The following is a 21,146-nucleotide window of genomic DNA, read 5'->3' as shown; positions in this document are numbered from 1 at the left end:
CCCAAAAACTATTTTATAATCTTGTATATGTGAATTATTTAAAATAATAATAATAATAATTATTTTATTCCTTTACACAACTTATAAGTGAAAGGAGCGGGCGCGTGGCGCCCTCTGCGTCCGTGATGGTGATTACATTTCCCATCATGCAACACACCAACGCGCTTTTACCGGCCTCTCGCGAGAATACGTTCTCTTCCCAGGCCGTCGTTGAAAGAGGTGAGACTACTGAATGTGCCCAGCTAAAGAGTTTTCAAATTAAAATGTCTGAAAAAAGTAATATTTGTCTCCACGATAGACCTTTATGTGATGTTTAGACAGGGATGCGTTAGATGCGAGTGTATTAGAGAATGGATGGCTATTTTAGAAATAGAAGTGTATAGTTAAGATGTGCTAGCAGACGTGTCTGTACTTCAGTATTACTGGGCCCCATGTGCTGATCTAAAATGGTCTAAAATGCTTATATATATATATATATATATATATATATATATATATATATATATATATATATAGTAAAACATTATATAATCTCGATGGCCCATATTTGCGATTGAATTAAGCATGAAATGTAAATATAGTCATTCTATGCTAGCTAGTCAGTGCTAACGACATGCTTGGAGTCGAAATGGTCTGCTTAACGGTAGCTGGTGAATTAATTTACCGTGAACCGCTGAAGTTAAGATAACAAAGTCGGAGATAGACAATTTCATCAATTCCCGAGTTACATGATTATATATCTCTGAAACAGGTATTCTGAATTCTGATGTTTAGTATGTCACCTTGCTCGCCTGCAGGCAGTAGCTTGTATGTCATCTTTGAAGCATAGTTCAATTGTTTTAATTTTACTCGCCCTCATGTTGTTCTAAACTTTAGTGACTTATTTCTGCAGACCACAAACGATTGTTATTGCTGACGCCTTTAGTCTTCATTCACTTTCATTGCATGCTTTTCCTCCATAAATTGAAAGTAAATTGAGACACAGGCTGTCTGTCAGTTTCCAGCATTTATGTGTGTTATGAGGATGTACTTTTAGGTTGGGAACAACATTGGCGTTAATAAATTAGACATTTCACACTTTGAGTGAGCAGGTTCTGCTGTGGGTTTTTTTTTAAATTCTAATAAGTCTGTTTGTGTTTCAGACACAGGCCATGTTCAGTACCAGCGCGAAAATAGTGAAGCCGAATGGCGAAAAGCCAGACGAGTTTGAGTCTGGCATTTCCCAGGTATAATATATGATATCTTTTTGAAACGTGATCGTCTATCTGTAGCCTCTAACGATAAGCTGTTGTCTGTCTGATGCAGGCTCTTCTTGAGCTGGAGATGAACTCTGATTTGAAGGCTCAGCTGAGGGAGCTTCACATCACTGCTGCTAAGGTAAAAGCCCTGCTGGGTCATTCATTTTGAATGAATGCCATCACATTAGTAATTCAGCTATAGCTGCTTCAGAATAAGTAGCTGTTTGAACTGATAGTTGACAACCAACGTGGACATCCTGTGAGATGGCTCTCATGTGGCTCTGTCCGTGTGGCATAAGGGAGCGCAGCACTTCGGTGCCATGACGTACAGTCCCGTTCCACGACGTTGGATAGCAAGCTTGTCCCCGGCCTCTGGCTGGTGTGGACGGCGTCCTGTATATTCCTACATCTTTCCAGAGCCCTTTGGGCCGTTACTGGGGAGGTAAACCATGCAGTGCACATGCCCTAACTGTACTGGTCCTTACTGAGCACTAGGTTCATATATTTGTCATTCATATATTTATGCACTTGTAACTTCATACTATTCCCTCTCTTTCTCTCAGGAAATTGAGGTTGGTGGTAGCAGGAAAGCCATCATCATCTTTGTGCCTGTACCCCAGCTGAAGTCCTTCCAGAAGATCCAGGTGAGGCTCGTGCGTGAGCTGGAGAAGAAATTCAGCGGCAAACATGTGGTATTCATCGCACAGGTAAGGCTTGTTCTTTATAAACATGTTTTAATATAAAATTGTTGGCTGCTTTATTTTTATTTTTTGTTATTTAATTCAATTCTTTTTAATATTGTTCCTTGGGGTGGTATATTTAAATGCCTCACAAAATCCTATTTTAAATAGTGGTGATTTAGTCCATGGCTGTATCCGAAATCGCTCCCTATACCCTCAAATAATGCACTATTTGAGGGGACAGCCATTTTAAGTGGTGTTCGAAACCATAGTGGATGTTCTCAAGTGCACTCACTCAATCCCACAATGCACCGCAAAAACGAGTGTACAGCCGATGTACAGTCAACAGCTAGAGAATCCCCAGAATGCACTGAGTCGCTCGCCGAATGAATTCCCGCGTCTCGCCAGAAGATGGCGCCCGCAGCTGAATCATCCATTCATTCATTTTAGAAGCGATCGTCCACGGCGTAGTAATACAACAAAGGTACAAAATTAGCTGATTATTAGGGTTTATACATAATTTCCATGACAGAGTTCAAGAGAGATCCTTCAATCTTACTACTGGAGCTGCCCGTTTCAAATGATTATTTAATAGCAAGCAAACTATGTAAAAGCGGCAGTCCTTCTGGTGCACTCAGTGTCCGAATTCACTCACTCGTTTTCATTCACTCCTTCAAGTGAACTGTATGAGTGGACTAATGTAGGGAATAGTGAATGAGGGTATAGGGGGCGATTTCGGATACAGCCCATGTCTGTTAGCTTTGATGCCACAGTTTATGTGAGTGTTCCTACACTTTGAGTCATTATTTAATGCAGGTATGCACAATTAAAAAAAATATTGTCCAATCAAATGCATCCAATCAAATTTCACTAGTATGCATTATTTTTAAATCTAGAGACCATTGGATTGGGCAATTAAAATTTGATCTGTGTATACATGACAAATTTGACGGGACAATTTGAAAATCTAGAGAGAAATATACAATTAAGTTTCTAAATTGTTCACACCTGCAAAAATTGACTGGACTATTTAAATGGTCCAATCACATTTTGCAAACATGCTCAATTAAAATTGAATGTCCAATCAATTGCTTTTTTTAGGTTTTAAAATGTCCCCCTTTATCTGCAACCTATCTAGCATTTACTGCGTAAATTTTGGCCTTTATTTTATTTATTTTTTTGTCCAGCTGAACATCCTGTTTTAGGATCATGTTTTCACTTCTACAACAAATCTCGCCAAGTGATTTCATGAGGTCCTTTAAACTTTGATTTAGTCTTGGTGTGATTAAATTTTTTCCCAACGTGGACATCCTGTGAGATGGCTCTCATGTGGCTCTGTCCGTGTGGCATAAGGGAGCGCAGCACTTCGGTGCCATGACGTACAGTCCCGTTCCACGACGTTGGATAGCAAGCTTGTCCCCGGCCTCTGGCCGGTGTGGACGGCGTCCTGTATATTCCTACACCTTCCCAGAGCCCTTTGGGCCGTTACTGGGGAGGTAAACCATGCAGTGCACATGCTTTTTAGAGCAACAATGTGATTTCTGCTGAAGACTTGGCATGTTGACCACCAAAATAATTTTTAATCTTGATTTGATCTTGTCTTCCAGAGAAGAATCCTGCCTAAACCCACAAGGAAAAGCCGCACAAAAAACAAGCAGAAGCGCCCCAGGAGGTAAATGTCATCTTGTTGCATTTTGGAAGCTGTGTTTGCGGAGTCAGGGTTAGTAGTGCTTGCTTTTTTCAGTGTGATTGTGCCTACTTTAGCAGTGTTGTGCCGATTAGCCTGTTAGCATATAGAAAACCAACGTGGACATCCTGTGAGATGGCTCTCATGTGGCTCTGTCCGTGTGGCATAAGGGAGCGCAGCACTTCGGTGCCATGACGTACAGTCCCGTTCCACGACGTTGGATAGCAAGCTTGTCCCCGGCCTCTGGCTGGTGTGGACGGCGTCCTGTATATTCCTACATCTTCCCACAGCCCTTTGGGCCGTTACTGGGGAGGTAAACCATGCAGTGCACAGCCAAAACTGTTATATTTAAGATGCTTAATTTGTGGGTCACATGAACTTCTTTTTAATAGCAAAGTTAACCCACTTAATTTGTTTTCCCTTTCAGCCGAACTCTGACTAACGTGCATGACGCTATACTTGAGGACCTGGTATTCCCCAGCGAGATTGTTGGCAAAAGGATTCGCGTGAAACTGGACAGCAGCAGGCTCATCAAGGTCCACCTCGACAAGGCACAGCAAAACAATGTTGAACACAAAGTGAGTACTTCCCTCTTAGAAATGTTTCTTTTAATAATCACCCAACGTGGACATCCTGTGAGATGGCTCTCATGTGGCTCTGTCCGTGTGGCATAAGGGAGCGCAGCACTTCGGTGCCATGACGTACAGTCCCGTTCCACGACGTTGGATAGCAAGCTTGTCCCCGGCCTCTGGCTGGTGTGGACGGCGTCCTGTATATTCCTACATCTTCCCAGAGCCCTTTGGGCCGTTACTGGGGAGGTAAACCATGCAGTGCACACTATTAATTGGCAGTGGGGCTGCTATTTTTGGAATCTTGCTGTATTATCAAGCAATCCTAATTTAATTTGTGCAATCCAAGCGTTCTGTTTTTTTTCTTTATTAACTTAATGTTTTCCCTTTTGAAGACTTCTAGATTAGTATGCACTAGCTTTGTTTTGAGATGTTTTAATTTAGGAGTTGGTCACAATCGCCTAAAGTTTTTAACTGGGTTTTTTAAAACTGGACATTTAAGTAACCAAGCTAATTTGGGTTTTGTTTCAGGTTGAGACCTTCTCTGGCGTCTACAAGAAGCTCACAGGCAAGGATGTGATATTTGAATTCCCAGAGTTCCAACTGTAAAATGCAGATGACGAAATAAATTTGTTTACTGTCATGTTCCCTGTCTGTTTTACATTCTTTTACTAAGTCATGGAGTGACTTCTCACTTTTTATGTGGTCATATATTTGAATGGTAGTTCACGAATGTCCAGCAGAAAAAGACATGTTCTGAAAAGGTATGAGGTCATGGCAATCTTTTACTCTTGTGCAGCATTGTGCAGCAGATTAAGTGTGAAAACAGAATGCAAGTTAGAGAAGATCCATTGTGGATGGTGGCCCATGTCATTATAGAGGGCACAATGAGTAGTAAACTGTCTTTTATAGTGTTCGAACTAATCTCTGTTCAGACCATGACTCCCAGAAGATATGGTTTAAGACTTGATGTAAACCAGGTCACCCGGCAGCCAAGATTGTGACTCTATTAATTGCCAGAAATAATATGCAGATAGTATGTTGGTCAATGCCCAGTATTAGCTTTAGAACTAAAATAAATATTAGGTTAATCGAAAAAGGTTACAACTTTTTTTTTTTTTCCCCCAGCAAATTGAGAGTTTGTTTTCTCTTACCAGTGCAACGGATCAACCAAAGACGACCTTATCGGACGCCTGTGTATAATCTTTTATTTTCTTGTGTTCTGTGCAATAAGTAAACGTTATTCTTTGTTTAACATTACATGAAACGAGACTAACTCAAACGTGAATTAAAGCACTGTTTATTTAAGGTATGCAGCTGTCGCCGGATTGGTCTACTGCTGCTTGTGGTAATTTAGTCCTGATTTACATCTGTTCGATACAAAATCGATAATTATACCATGATTGAGCACGGCCGTTTATAGATGTTTTTCGTGTGATGGTAAAGAAATAGCCCACCTGATGTATAATAAAATGGATAAATTGTTAGCAGCATGCAAAAATAAGCGCGTGTGTGTTATATGGCCAGACCATCTCTATATGGCCGTGAACATTGTGCGAGGCCAGTTATTGCTCAACAGAGGGAGCTATTTTTCCAGAGACTCGCTGACGCTGGGAAAAGAATACGAAGTTCATGGTAGAAATGTAGCATTAGTTAGATTCTTGTCATATAAATTCAAAATATAAACAATATATAAACACTAGTAGAAATTTCCGTTAACTATGTTACTGCAAACGTCCCACGATTGTGTTTTGAGATTAAACTGTGCTTTCATAATATTCAACGTGACAGTTGTTGATCAAGACTGGACTTCGCTCTCTTTAAGAGTTTGTTTTTGAGAGGGCGATAGATGAGGGTTAGCGATTCTCTCTACAATTTGCAGCGTGGATTCTTGTAATATTAAACAAAAGCTCAATTTAACTGGCATCACATTTCAAATCTCGAAAGATTTGAAATGGAAGTCGTGGCCTAATTAGAGAGTCGGACTCGTAATCCAAAGGTTGCGGGTTCGAGTCTCGGGCCGGCAGGGATTGTAGGTGGGGGGAGTGAATGTCCAGCGATGCATTAACCCCCAACTGCTCCCCGGGCACCGCAGGATAAATGGCTGCCCACTGCTCCGGGTGTGTGTTCATGGTGTGTGTGTGTGTGTGTTCACTGCTGTGTGTGTGCACGTTGGATGGGTTAAATGCAGAGCACGAATTCCGAGTAGCAGTACTTCACTTCAAATCTAATCACAACAAACATGGCAAAACGAGCATTGTAGAAGGACTGCACTGCCACAACCACACGTCCTACAGTTCAACAACCTTGCATGCGAAACAGCTGGAGGAAAGGTGAAAAATAGAGCATTTGAAATTAATATCGCTATTCTGATATTCTTAGATTGCGTTTGCTCACTGAAATTGATGAAAAAATTTCTAACATTGTCATTAAAGGATGAGTGGTTTGCCCCTGCTAGAAATCTTTTAAAGTTAAAATCCTTCATGTGTTCGAACATTTTCTAGTATTATTTTGTATTAATTATAATGATCTGAAACTTTTAAGAGAGAATTCATAGCCTCAGCGTTTACTGAATACGGAAAATGGAGGAAAATAATTCCAGGTATTAGTCCATCTGCACAAATCAAAGCGAGTTAAACTGGGAAATAGGGCTCTGTGTGTTTCTCATTTCTCTCTAATGAGCTCTAGTTCCATTGAGCCTGGATGAATTAGAGGAGAATAGCTGCAGGCTACTTCCTTCTCTCATCCATCCAGTCTCTCTGAAGATCTGTAAAATGAACGCATGAGAGAAAGATGTACTGCAATACTGAGACGCTTCCTCATCGGATCGGGCTTTCAGGGCATGTTTTGTAATCTCAAAGAGTGCTCTGTCTGTACTTACAACTGATTTCGGTGATCTCATGAAAGATGCATGTGTCTCTCATCTTGTGCTAAAGGTCACGACTGGTGCATCATTCAGTTAGGAGTTCCAGGAATTATTCATGGCTTTGATGTGGACACATCTTTCTTCACAGGGAACTATGCACCATACACCTCCATTCAAGCTGCGTGTCTTGGTGGGTATCTATGGGTGCAGAGAACTTTAAGAACCAAAGAATAAGGTTACCTTCAATATATATAATATCACATTTAATTCAGATCCGATGCCGTCATTGACTCTTGAAGGAGATCGTACAGGCATGGCATCTTCCCCAAGCCAGTTCAAAGCTGTGGCACAGGTGTAAACCATCATCCAGTGCACTAGATTTTTTTTATACACATAATCTCCAGTCTGTGTTTCTTTGGGAACTCATTCTGAATTTATGTTGAACAGCTTAGCTCAGACAGCTGGGAGGAGCTTGTCCCGATGACAAAGCTGAAGCCGGGGTACTCTGAATCACCCTGAATGTCACCTACCCACACAGTTACCCATATCCGCCTTAACATATATCCAGGTAATACACCATGAATCATTCAGTGCAATTTAAAAAAAAAAAAAAAGACAAAACAGAGAATATGATCATTCATAATAAAAAAAAATGGCCCAGGGAGAGATGCTACAGCGGAGCAGCGTCTTAGAGAGCCATTTGTTTTGTAAAATGAATACAAATGAAGGGTTGTAAAATGATGATAAAATATTAACATTTTATTTATATACCACCTAAAAACTGGTACTTATATGTATTCCACTTTTTTTTTTATGTGGTGTTTTATTTACTTATTTTTCTTAGCGGATGATTTCTTGCCTAAGGTGGTTACAAGAATCTTTTGATAAATTGTTGAAACATTTGTAGCTTTGACTTTAAGCTGAAGTGTGTGATTTCTGTGCCACTAGCCACCAGACCTTCCTGCCACTGGTTGGCCAGACAGTTAGTCCTGGCCTAAACCAACACTAGTGCAACGAATTCAAAAGCAAGTGGCCTTGTTTCTGGAATCATTTTTCACATAGGAATTAAAAAATAAAGTCTTTTTAAAAGTGTTATAAGCCATGAAACAAACCTGTAAGCTATGATGTGAAGCATTACAAAAAAGTAAATAAATTATTTAAAGATGATTTCATAAATAAATATATATATATATATATATATATATATATCAACCTGCTGTTGCCTATCTAGTTGCCTCAGCATGTTAAAATAGGTGTTTTCCCTAGAAACAATGGAAAAAGCGTTTTAACATAAAAATTGACACCTTAGCTTTAAATATTTTATTGATGTTTGGCAGATGGCGGCATTGCGAGGCTAAAAGTTTATGGCATTGGGAAGCTGGTCCACTGTTTCTAGTCAAGACCTAGTGGATCTTGTTGCCCTGGTCAATGGGGGAGTATGCGTAGGCTACAGCGACGCCCACTTTGGTCACCCACGCAATATGATTGGTGAGCTTTTTTTGGACTGACAAGTTGAAAAACATCTTAGAGAGGCACTATGGCTCTTTTTTGTTCACTTTAGTTTTTTCATCTAAAATGCAGACCACTTTTACAGACTTTCTCAATCAGGCATATCATAAAAACTCTGTCTGGACTGTTTCCTAGACTTAAGACATTTTTAATAACTTCCCGAGAGAATACTACACATCGCTTCCCAACAAATAAGTTATGGTCTATTTAATGGCTGTTTGGAGAAGATTATGGATTAACATGAGAGATTTTTAGATCTAGATTAGTACTTTGTGATTGTCTGAATGTGTGTTTCTCTGAAGGTCTAGGAAGGGCAGACAATATGGGTGATGGGTAGGAGACAGCCAGACGCCTGGATCGGCCCAAAGTTTTGAAGGTGAAAGCAGTCTTTTCATTTTAGGAAACATCACAAATATCAGTTTTGTTCCACACTGATCCCATATATTGGTGTTCAGGTGGAGGAGAAAGGCATATTACAAGTGCCAGGCTTTGAGTGGGCTATTCTCAGACTAGGACATCCTGGCACCATAAGCAAAATTGATGTAGACACCAACCATTTTAAAGGTATGAAAAGTATTGAATATTTATTTCAGTTTTGTAGCTTTTTTTGTCTAAATGTTTTACATTCGAAACAACAGTATATGTATGGCAGCCTGGTTCTGCCTCAGAGTAGCAAATAAAAAATTTGTTGTCAGATAAAGTTTAAAATGAGAAATAAAGTCACAACTACAAGAAACACAAAATTACACCGTGAGATATATAGTCACATTGTGAGACACATTATACTGTTTAAAAGTTTAGGGTCAACATACTGACTTTTTAAGACTTTTTAAATCAACTATTTTCCTTAGCAAATTTCCCAGACTCCTGCAAGATTGAGACCTGCTGGTTGACCCCAGATGAGGAGAAGAACTTAATTCGTAACCAGTGTGGATCTGACAAAACCCCCAAGTGGACAATTCTTCTTCCACCTCAAAAAGTATGATTTGCCCATCCGATAATTTCATTTGACTTCATCTTCAACTTTATTCCTTTTTGTTCTGTGTAAATGTGATCAAAGTCTTCCTCATCTAGCTGAAGGCACACCACAGGCATTTGTTTTCAGGGGAGTCTGTGGTGCAGTGTGGGCCTGTGACTCATGTGCATCTGGTCATAGCTCCCGACGGAGGGGTCAGCAGACTCAGACTCTGGGGTGGTCCGGTGTCGAACAACATGACTCGCCCTCAGCAAATCTCCGAACTGTAATGCCATCATGTACTTTCAACACACAGTTACAGAAGAATGAAGATCATCTGTTGTGATTTAAAATATTAACACTATAATGTTACTAACAACACTGAAGACTGAGAACATACTATATACAATACAATACCTAATAGCCTTCGCTGTGGTACAGTATACAAATGAATTATTGTCAAGGCCAATGTTTCAGAAAACACCAGTAAAATACTCTCAAAATAGCTAATAAAATGAACCTTCACTCATTTTGTCTGCCTTGTATATTGCCAAATCTGACATTTTAGATATAAAAATAGTTTTGAAAATACATATTATACATATTGTATCTGTCTGTCAGTGTTAAAATGAACGTTTGCTTGGATTAATTTAAATTTCTGAAACAGTAATGTGAGCAGATGCAGACTGTAAGACAGTCTCAACGTGATGGACATAATAAAAGACACTCCACAAACTGTACAGTCGCATTGAAAATAATTGTTAAAATAAATGTTATCGACAGGATAATATTTTCACAACTACCATTTTCATACGTTTAAAAAGTTCTGCTTGCATGCATCATAGAAACCCCTCTGAAAAATACAATTGTAGTAATATAAGTATTGTCGTTATTAATATTATACTTAAAATAATTATAAAGAAATACCATATATATATATATATATATCTTTTTTATAATCTTTAATGCTGTAAACTTTCAACTAAAGTGTTATTATAAAAGGAACAACATTGTATAGTTAGATTAAAAAATATCAAGCCTGCTTTGTGTGTCCCTCTTTGATGGGCAGTATTTTCTAAAATATTTTGTTGACATTTTTCTGATACAGGAACATGCATCAACAGGTCTTTGATTTTAAAAAAATATGTCTGAGTCAAGAAACAAATTGGAGCTTATCTCTATTTACATGAAAAGTTGCAGTTGACATATTCTTTTGACGTTTCTTACACTACGTGCTTATCCCTTGGAACAGTTGGTGAAAAAAGAAGGTGGGATTTTGACATTCAATGACATGTTTCAAACTTGCTGGCATTTACTCTGTGCAATTGCACAGATAGCTTCTGCAGATGCATAGATTTTCCAGTGAGCTGTTTTTTCCCCCAATCATTTTGTCATGTTTCTCCACAGATTAAGGCAGCGGTCCATAGCAGGACAAATTGTGTCGGCATGGTGGAGAAAGATTCTGCTGGAGTCATGTGCTATCAGGTCAGGCCTTCTGTGCAGTTATGAAGCCCCAGCCATATAAAATACAGTCAATGGGCCTCATTCATAAAGAAGAAATCTCAATGTAGATTGTTCATGAAACCATTCCATTGCAAACTGTTACATTAAATTACCTTAAATTCTGTTCAAATTCTGGTTGTTTCATGAATGAGGTATTTATTCTAACTGAATCTGAGTCAGTGTGAGAGGAGATGTCACTATTTTTTTACAAACAATAAAAATCACATTAAGATTTCAGCATCGTATGACATATCCAAAACAAAATCTGCCCATAGTTCTAGATGTCCTTGAACAGCCTGACATGTGGAGACGCAAGACAGCATCAGACATCTCTCATTTCTCTGGAGTCAAACAGACTGCATTGTGATTAATTACAGTATATTATGCTCACTCATGCAGACACATGAACACTCACTCACTCACACACACACACACACACACTCAGGGCTCTTTGCTGTGGAGGAAGATAAGTGTTTGTTGGACTGAGCTTAAATGACAGAGGGGGTAAACTGCACACTCAGCACTTTGCTTTGAGAAAAGGTCAATGTGAAATATCTTGCGTGTCTTTTATTATCATGAAATATTAGAACTTGGTTTTCCACGCCAACTATTTTGTTGAAAAAGGTTTGTTTGTGCACATGTTGCCTTCCAAATGATTTCATCATGTTTTTGTCATACCAAATATGTTTAATTTAAGTAACGTGAAATGTAACGAAAATGCCTTAAGAGAAAAATAATGAGACACTTGTTGTCCGTAAAGGGCTAATATGGATATCGTATCTAAGATAATTTAGTGTCGGAAGAATTTGTTGAGAAATGCATTGCCCTCCAAAAGTTTGGAAGCGCCCCAACCTTCCTAAACCTTCCAACAAGACCATGACCCCAAGCACACTTCCAAGCTGTGCAAATCCTGTTGGGAGAGGAAACAGTGAGCTGGCATCATGTCTGTCATGGAATGGCCTCCCCAGTCACCCGACCTCAACCCAATTGAGCTACTATGGGAGGAACTGGACCGTGATGTCTGTAAGAAGTGTCCAACCAGTGTGAATCATCTTTGGGCAATCCTTCAGGAGGCTTGGAGTAATATACAGTATCAAGCCAATGTTTGAATAAACTGACAGCTCGGATGCCCAGATTATGCAGAGATGTAATAGCTGCTAATGGTGGATATTTTGATGAATCGAAAATTTTAGTTTTTTCTATGTATAAACTGTTTATGTAATAAAATGTTTTCATAGTTTGTGTTGTCCCTTATCAGTGCAAAATTATCACAAATGAAAAAGGATTGATGCCAATATTGTCCAAAACCCCACTTTTCTATGGAGTTTCCAAACTTTTGAAGGGCAGTGTATATTGAAATGAAAGACTTTGAAATGAAGACTATCTCAGTGTTATTAGCTAAAATGAAAATCTTAAAACCAACCATTTTTGTTACTTGAAATAAAATGTTGACCGAAATAAAATATAGGTGCCAAGCAGACGTTTCTCATTTTAATATGGTATAACTTAAAGTAACTAAAACTGAAAATGTAATGTAATATTATATATATATATATATATATATGTATATATGTGTGTGTGTGTGTGTGTGTACATACTAGACATTTTATACATGTCTAAACTATATAGACATTTAGAAAAATAAAACTAAAACTAACTAAAAATGACAAAACACATCTAAATTACTGAAACTTTACCATTAAACTGAAAACGGAAATTAGAAAAATACTAAAAACTATAAACAACTGTAAAAATCAACTAAGAAAATGTTAGTATCTCAGTTATACTAAAATAACTGCTTTGTATCCTGTCAAATCGGCGAGAAATTGCTGAGATTTTAGCTGAAACATGAATATGAGATTATTTTTCTCCATTTGCTTATAGTTTAATCCCATTGCTGTCTGAGGGAAGACATATCATTTGTGTTTTTTTCTTATTGGATAGAATCTGTTTGAGAGAAAATATGACGTATTTATGAGAAGTAATGTGTGTTTGAATATATATTTAGAATTTTTGGATATTTTTACGTTCAAAAATATTTCAAAATCATGTTACATGGCTAACAAATATGTTGGAAAAGCATTTTAAGACTAAATAAAACACATATGCTATGCATAACATTGTATCAGTCCTGAACAGAACTGCTGGACTGTCACCACATACTGTACTCAGATGGTCCGTTCATCCAGTACTCACCAGCAGGGGGTGACAGAGGCCCAACAAACCTCTTCTGACCCCACAGGTAATGTGAGACTTGTGTGCATCTGCTATCTTAGCATAACCTCTCTTCTGTCTGTCACTCTTTGTGTCTCTGCAGCACGGTGTGTGATCCAGTGGCCCCAACAGGCTGTAAATGTAGAAAATTCTGAATCGAAAAGTCTCTCAATCACACTTACGGTGAGGTGAATTATATGAACTGTAGCTAAATGGACCAGAACTGCATTAAAAATGCTATTCTAAAGCATATTGGTCTGAAATGACTGTGTAAATGATGGTAATTTTTTACCATCATTTACACCAGTTTCTTTAACAAACACCAATGTCTTCAGTGTTCTTTGCTCTCATGCAGCGATGGAATTGTTTTACCTCAAACCCTAAAGCTCTGTTAGCGAACATAGTCAGTGCACATTGATGAAGTGGTAAAAAACAAAAACAAAAGTAAATCTACTTCTCATCACCCTGAGGGAGAAAAACATTTCACCTAGATGCCCTGATCTGATATGAAACGCTCCATGAAATTCAGATTTGTAATACGTGCACCCTAATACATACACAGAAACATGCACACACACACACAAACTCCCTTTCTGCCTCCACCTTGCCCTCCTCTCTTATTCGGCAGGCCTCTCCATCAATATCTGTCGGTTGGCTGCCAAAAAGAAGGATATGCTCAGGAATTAACTCTTTTTTTCTAACCCTTCCCTTCCAGCATGTTTGGATTTTCTCTGTTTGATCTGAACTGTTAAATAAGACGAATGCTATTAGAAATTCATGGCTGTGCCGTGCCATCAATAAATGATTAGTTTGCAGTGCTTGCCAGTGATTGATCGGCTGGGCAGGGGATGTATTGAAACCAGACTCATTCAATGCACGGCGAGTCGCTGGGGAACGGCTTAGCTTATCAGTGCCTGAACAACCCAAAGTGGTGTTTGTTAAGAAAAGTAGAAAAAAGAAGACGTAAAGGGAGAGAGAGAGCTGGGAATTTAAGACTGCTGTTTGTAGTTAATTGCACTTATTTACTCAGATCTGATAGATTTGATATACAGAGTGCATAAATTCATCTTGGAAAGTTCTATTTTAACACAGTAAATCTGATCAGTGTCAAGGTACAGTATATTAATGACTGTATATTATGCTATATGTTTATGGTAATATAGCATATCTCTTACAGGCCTCAGAAATCTGTTATGCCAAGGCTTTGATTACACTAAAAATACACTAAAAACTGTGAAATATTATTACAATTTAAAATAATTGTTTTATATTTGAATGTATTTTGAAATGTAATTTATTCCTTTGATGGCCAAGCTGAATTTTCAGCAGCCATTACTCCAGTCTTTCTTTCAGAAATCTTTATGCATTACAAATCATGCTGATTTGGTGCTCAAGAAACATTTATTACTATAATCAATGTTGAAAACAGTGCTGCTTAATATTTTTGTGAAATCCGTGATGTTTATTTTTCATGATTCTTGGACAAATAGAAAATTCAAAAGAACAGAACGTGAATCTGTAACAATGAAAAGTCTTCAGTGTCACTTTTGATAAATTTTATGCATCCTTGGAGATGTCTTTCCATAAATAAATAAACAACTCTTTCAGACCCTAAACTTTTGAATGCACATCTCTCTGGAATACTTAATTTGCTGCATTGAGCATATAGTGATGAATAAATTGTACATTTCACCATTGGTCATGGCAAAATACAGTTCCATATACATTCACGAATAGCTCATTAGCGCCATCTTGCAACTCAAAGCAGTTGGTACAACTATCAACTGTAATAAAACAACTATCAACTGTAATACAATTAGCAACTGACTAAAAACAATTGTAATATACACAATTATTGGCCATTAAACATGATTTAAGATGACTGAAAGTTTAGGAGTCTCCAAATAAAGCAATTAAAACTTTCTCTTGGAAGACCAAAAAGCTGGCAAGAGAACTGTGGCTAAATATATTTTGTTGGATTGCAGATTATTGTTGCAGTGTTTTGTTGTTATGGGTGTTTCTATGTGTTATCTCAAGGACTATTTGTCTTAGTAGTAGCTTACAATAACATATTTTAAGTCAATATTACATATTGTGTAATATGTAGTAATAGTAATAGTGATTTTTTTTTAATGTGGGTATGTATTTCATAATTTATGTGGGAAGTAGCTGTATAATTAAAGGGATAATTTACATTCAACTGGTCACTAACACACAATAAACTCCCTCAGGGATTCATTTTGTGATCATTTCCAACTGACTGTACATTATCCCTTACATATTTGTCCAGCAAAATTGCGGTTTCACTTGTGTGCGAACATGCCGAGTCTTTAAATCCCAAATTCTTTTTCATGTAGTCTGCAAATCGGCCAGACTCCACGGACTCCAAGTTCATTGCCAAGCCTGAGATGTGAGCAGCCAAGCAGCAGAAACAAGTCTCCAAAACTCCCTGTCTCCACTATTCGGGGGGTAGAAACCTGCTAACGGGCCGAGTGTGTGTGTGTGAACACCTTTAAGCACTGATGCTAATTCGCAGGCTCGTAGACGCTGCCTCAGACAGTAGGCAAGACAATCAGTGCTGCGGAGCGAATATTTTAGCTCTGCTCAAGCTCAGATAGAGTCATAAATTAATTCAGCACTTACAGGGAGTCCTCTCAACCTTGCCAGAGTCTTTCTCAGTCTCGCTTTTAGTATTTCTCGCACTCTTTTATTTTATGTGGGGTGTGGAGACTACCATAAATCATTCATCTCATCATAACCAGATCAGACAGACGATTGTTTGGGTCATACAGTGAATTGTTTTTTTTTTTACAGCTCCGCTCAGACTGCACTGCTATTTCCAAAGGCAATGCAAATCAGTGCTTTTTCTGATGGATGTTTGGACATTTACATTTTTTGGTGTACTGAAAAGACAGTTTGTAAGATGGATCCATTGAGGGACGTTGTAAAGTCGTGGTTGTGCATATTGTGGTTGTCCGGATCGCAGTCTATATATTAAACAATGACCTTTGGCGATATATGCTCTTAATGTAACCTTGGGGAAGTGGATTTGACTCCCTTACACGTGTCATCCTGTGTCAGAGCTCTAAATGCACCTCATACCGGCTCGTGATTGACACGGTGTGTTGCTGGGCTTGAGATTCCTATTAAACTCACTCACATATTCAGCAACCCGTCAGCATCAGTGTCAGTGCCACTTTACTGGGACTGCAGCCAGAGTCAGCGTGGCAGCAGAGGTCAAACATCTCTTCCTCCTGCTTGGGCCAAATTGCATTTCAAACACCTGCTGTTGAGGAAATGAGGCCCCTTTTTCAAAGTTTATCCTCAAGTACAATTTAGATGCTGGAAATTAAAGCTGTTTTTGAGCTGAGAGGTTTAAAGAAGTCAATTCAGTGGCTGTGGATACCTTTCCAGGTGACACTCATGGGGGGGCTGGGCTTTAACGGTGATTGACAGGCTCATTGAGTCCGTTCATTGTTGAAGAACGGCAGAAGAGGGCATGGAGCTGGTTGTACGAGTCTGAATGAGTGAGCGAGAGAGTGTCAGCGGACTGAAGTAACACTGATTAATGGCCTTTCTTCGTAGGACAGCGCATCCACCGCCAGAGATCGCCGGATAAGACCGCAGAGCTACCCAAAGAGGGTCACTTGAGGTGGATCTGCTTGTCGATTAGGTGCCTCTCTGAACTCTTCAGTGCAAAGAAAATAACATGCTATCTAACTGATATTCTTAGAAAGCACAGAGATAAAGATGTTTTCCAGGTTCTGATTGCTTGCTTGTGGTTATTAAGGAGTGTGTAAGATTATTTTATCTTTTAACAGCCAGAGTCTGAAGTACTGATAGGAGCAGTGTGACAGAAAATGCCATGACAAAAACTGAGAGGAGCTCTTTTACCTTCTAGCAACCTCATAGAGGCAGAATAACCAGTGCTACTCAGCAGTCAGATTCTAAAGTAATCAGTAAAATAGGTAAAATAGAAAACAAAATAAGGGGTCATATGATGAGATTTCAAGTTTTCCTTTCTTTTTAGAGTGTTACAAGCTGTTTGTGCATATATAAGATCTTTGAAGTTGCACAGACTAAAGTCTCAAAACCAAAGAGATATTCTTTATAAAAGTTAAGACTTGACCACGCCCTCCTAAAACGGCTCATTTAAACATGGCCCCACGTCTACGTCACTGTGTGGGAAGATTTGCAAAACACCGCCCAAATATATATGCAAAGAAAGGTGAAACTACTTTGTTTGGACTTCCAAAAGAGGACACAACTACAAATCAGTGGTTAAGTTGTATTTACAACACTGTTCCAGAACAATTCAACCCAAATATTAGTGTGTGTGCAGCACATTTTACGGAGGACTATTTCCTGGCAGCCAGCCAGTGAACAAAAGCTGTTTCTATAAAGTGGGGCAATTCCAACTTTGCAAGAACAGTCTGGCGCTTCTGACTCACAGCCACTTACTATTCAAACGTGAGTTTTGAGCAGTGTAGAGTAACGTTAGTGCTTGTTGTTGTTTGTTGTTTCTCCGATCACAAATGCAGACACGGTAATGTTTACATGGCGCGATGCAACGCAACGCGACGCATAAAAAGACAGTATAAGTCATTATAATCAGTAATTATGTCCCCACTGGATGCAACCAATGCCTCATTTATAATGTGTTTTACTTTTTTTGTCTCGTCGTCCCGGGACATGGCATCACAATACGGTAAGGGGTGTAACATATACGTCTTACGCTTGAGGTATTCGGCCAATCACAACGCACTGGATAGCTGGCCAATCAGAGCACGCCTCGCTTCTCAGAACGATGAGCTTTGTAAAAATCAACACGTTTCAGAAAGGTGGAGCATAGAGGAGCAACAATAATATACATTATGTGAAAAATAATGTCTTTTGAACCTTAAACCATATAAACACATTGCATTACACCTAATACACAAAATAATGTTTTTAGCAATGCATATGACCACTTTAAGAACCACTTAGATGCACACTGCTTGGGGTCAGTTATTTGTTTTTTAAAGAAATTTCCTTTATTCAGCAAAGGCACACTGAACTGACCAAAAGTGACAGTTAAGACATTTATTGTGTTACAAAAGATTTATATTTCAAATAAATTCTAAATTCAAGAATTTTGAAAAATTTCACGTTTTCCACAAAAATATTAACTAACATGACTGTTTAACATAACTGATAATAATAAGTTTTTTTTTAAAGTGCTAAATCAGCACATTAGAATGATTTCTGAAGGATCATGTGACACTGAAGACTGGAGTAACAGCTGCTGGAAATTCAGTTTTGCCATTCCAGGAAAAAAATTACATTTTAAAATATAGTAAAACAGAGAACAGTTATTTTGAATTGTAATTATATTTCACAGTATTGCTGTTTTTTGATAAATAAAGGCAGCCTTGGTGAGCATAAGATACTTTCCACAGCATTGAAAAACCTCATCGATCCCAAACTTATGAATGATAGTGTACATGAATTTGGATGGAAATAAAGAAAAATGAACACTGTTGTTTGATTTAGAATGATAAGTAATTGTTGGTGTTTCTTTGCCTCTCACTCAGGTGTCAGGATGTGAAAATAGAGCCAATGGATTTCTGCCACCTCACACATCGCACATATCACCATAATCAACAACAGCAAAGCAGCTCAGGATCTGTTAAGCAACAGAGGTATGTTTATAATTTCATGAAACGCAGCAGATTATCAAAAACAAACTGCCCTGTTGATTCAGTGAATCAACATTTCCCTGTGTATCTGTTGAAAACTGTTTTTTTTTTTTTATTGTTTTAAATTAAACATAAGTTGTTTTAACTTTTGAGGCATTGATTTGACAGAACTGTGTGTATACTAATAAAGCATTTAGGGATTTTAGACCTAGTCGATGAGTCTTGGCCTTCAAATGCACTTTATTTCTCCTCACAGGATGCAATAGTTCCCCCCAACTTTTCTGTATTTACATAAGTAAAATCCACATCAAGGTTAACCGTCAAGCTCATTTTGTGTTCATCACAAGCATTTATTCACACTTAATGATCTCAGCCGATTCATCAGTCAGTCAGCTGGGTATTTCTCCTCAATGAATAACAAAGTCTGCCGATACAGTACAGATGCACTTGATCAATCTCAGACCCCCCCCCCCCCCCTTCATCAAAAGAAATTAGCAATAAAAAAAATCAAATTGCTATCGATTGGTCTTCATTGATTTCCTTTAGTCTTTTCCATTGCAATTACTCCTCGCGCAACGGCCGCTGTTTTCTGGTGATTGCCGGACGGCCAGCTGGGGTTACAGCCACACGCGATGCTTCTCTCCCTTTCTTTCTCTCTCCCTCTTCTTCACTTCACGATCAAGGTCAACTTTAATCAACCTCAGGGCCTGTCAGCGGCTGCCGACAGCCTCAGCTGCGCCCCGCTCTCAATTCCTCTGGGCCTCGATGCGGCGGCTTACAGAATTACTCTGCTGTTCATCAAACACCCAGTTGCTCATTACTCACCTCACTCCTCCTGGAGTCATTAAGAATCTGGGATACAAAGGACTTAGAGCAGCCAGACGAATGCGCTTCACTACACTGTTGGGCCCCCCTGTACCACAGGAGGAGAACGTGTACTCATGAGCGACACTGTTGTCGTTTGTTTAGAGCACAATGTTGATGTCGACAGGGCTGGTTAATCTCTGACGTTTCGCATTATGCGAGGTACTTGTTTAGGCCAGACCCCATTATTCACAAACAGAGCCATACTGTAAAAACTGACTCTAGGACTGGTGGTTGTAAAAGTACAGATAGTTTATTATTGGGTTAGTCTGTTGAATCATTGATGTTTGAACATATGGATGCTGTTTGAAGTTGAACATCTGATACTGATGTGTTCATGGGTGTTCAAAGGAATATTTCGGGTTTGGAACAATTTAAGCTTCCTTAAGCTAATTTGTGATGATAATTTTTTGTTGATTAGTTAAATTTTATATTCCATTGTTTTCCTAAAAAAATCCAAAATTGAGGATACCGTGAATGCTTAGGCCTAATGAAAGTAAATGAGGCCAATTTTTGTAGGGGTTAAAAGCAAAAATGTGAAGCTTATAATATTATAAAAGCATTTAGATTAATTCTTCTGTTTAAACTTATGAATTAAGTTGTAATGTTGTTTAAATATCAGTTAAAGGGTTCAAAAATGTTTATTTATTTTTTTAACACAGGAAACCCGTTGCCTTAAAATTATTAAGTAAATAATCATTTTAAAAAATAAGTTAAGTGAGTTGTCAAGTTAAGTCAACTTATAACTTTTTACAGTGTAAAATCATGTTTGCATGCAATATGTTTATGTCTGGTGGCTATGCTATTGAAACAGTGAGTATTTTAGCATTTATGGATTAACTCCATTTCTAATGTAAGTGTATCATTGTAATCCAGATTTTTGCCTTTTTTAAGAAAAGGAAGGAAAATTGGAGATTAATTATTCTTGTATAATCAATTTTATTCCACAAAAACTGTTCGTTGAGTTTAAAGGGATAGTTCACCCAAAAATAAACTTTGGAACAGAAATTAAGAAATTTTTTATGAAATCTGAGAGCTTTTTTGACCCTGCATAGACAGCAACCTATCTACCACGTGCAAGGCCCAGAAAGGTAGTGAGGACATGGTTAAAATAGTCTAATTTCTTCTAGAATATTTACTTTTCTCTCGTGTCAGATGTGTTGCTGTCTATGCAGGATCAGCAATCTCTCAGATTTCATCAAAAATATCTTAATTCGTATTCCTTAGATGAACGGAAGTCTTACAGGTTTAGAACGGTATGAGAGTAATTAATGACAGAATTGAATTTTTTGGGCAAACTATCCTTTAAACTGAACCCAGAATATTCCTTTAACTTTGTATCATTTAAGTGTCAGCTGGGGTAAACATGGTTTGTGCTTTGTG

At 38.3% G+C, this 21,146-nt stretch overlaps 1 protein-coding gene and 1 pseudogene across 2 annotated transcripts; both read left to right on the top strand.

Moving 5' to 3' along the window:
* Positions 1-74: 74 nt before the first annotated feature.
* Positions 75-4,817, top strand: LOC306844335 (small ribosomal subunit protein eS7). The gene is made up of 7 exons (XM_079376381.1): positions 75-219; positions 1,143-1,226; positions 1,306-1,377; positions 1,802-1,945; positions 3,526-3,590; positions 4,033-4,183; positions 4,706-4,817. The coding sequence occupies exons 2-7, from the start codon at positions 1,152-1,154 to the stop codon at positions 4,781-4,783; spliced, it is 585 nt and encodes a 194-aa protein (XP_079232507.1). The 5' UTR covers positions 75-219; positions 1,143-1,151; the 3' UTR covers positions 4,784-4,817.
* A 1,577-nt stretch (positions 4,818-6,394) lies between these two features.
* LOC306843486 (allantoicase-like) lies at positions 6,395-19,844 on the top strand (annotated as a pseudogene). The gene is made up of 13 exons: positions 6,395-6,507; positions 7,111-7,230; positions 7,313-7,392; positions 7,488-7,608; positions 8,378-8,528; positions 8,852-8,925; positions 9,005-9,113; positions 9,401-9,528; positions 9,624-9,749; positions 10,912-10,989; positions 15,579-15,631; positions 18,795-18,902; positions 19,583-19,844. The product of its transcript is annotated as an allantoicase-like (transcript).
* The last annotated feature ends 1,302 nt before the right edge of the window (positions 19,845-21,146 follow it).

This window comes from Barbus barbus (genome assembly GCF_936440315.1).
Source record: "Barbus barbus genome assembly, chromosome: 24".
Classification (NCBI taxonomy): domain Eukaryota; kingdom Metazoa; phylum Chordata; class Actinopteri; order Cypriniformes; family Cyprinidae; genus Barbus; species Barbus barbus.
The sequence above is the reverse complement of the archived record's forward strand: the minus strand, read 5'-3'. Positions and strand labels throughout refer to the sequence as shown.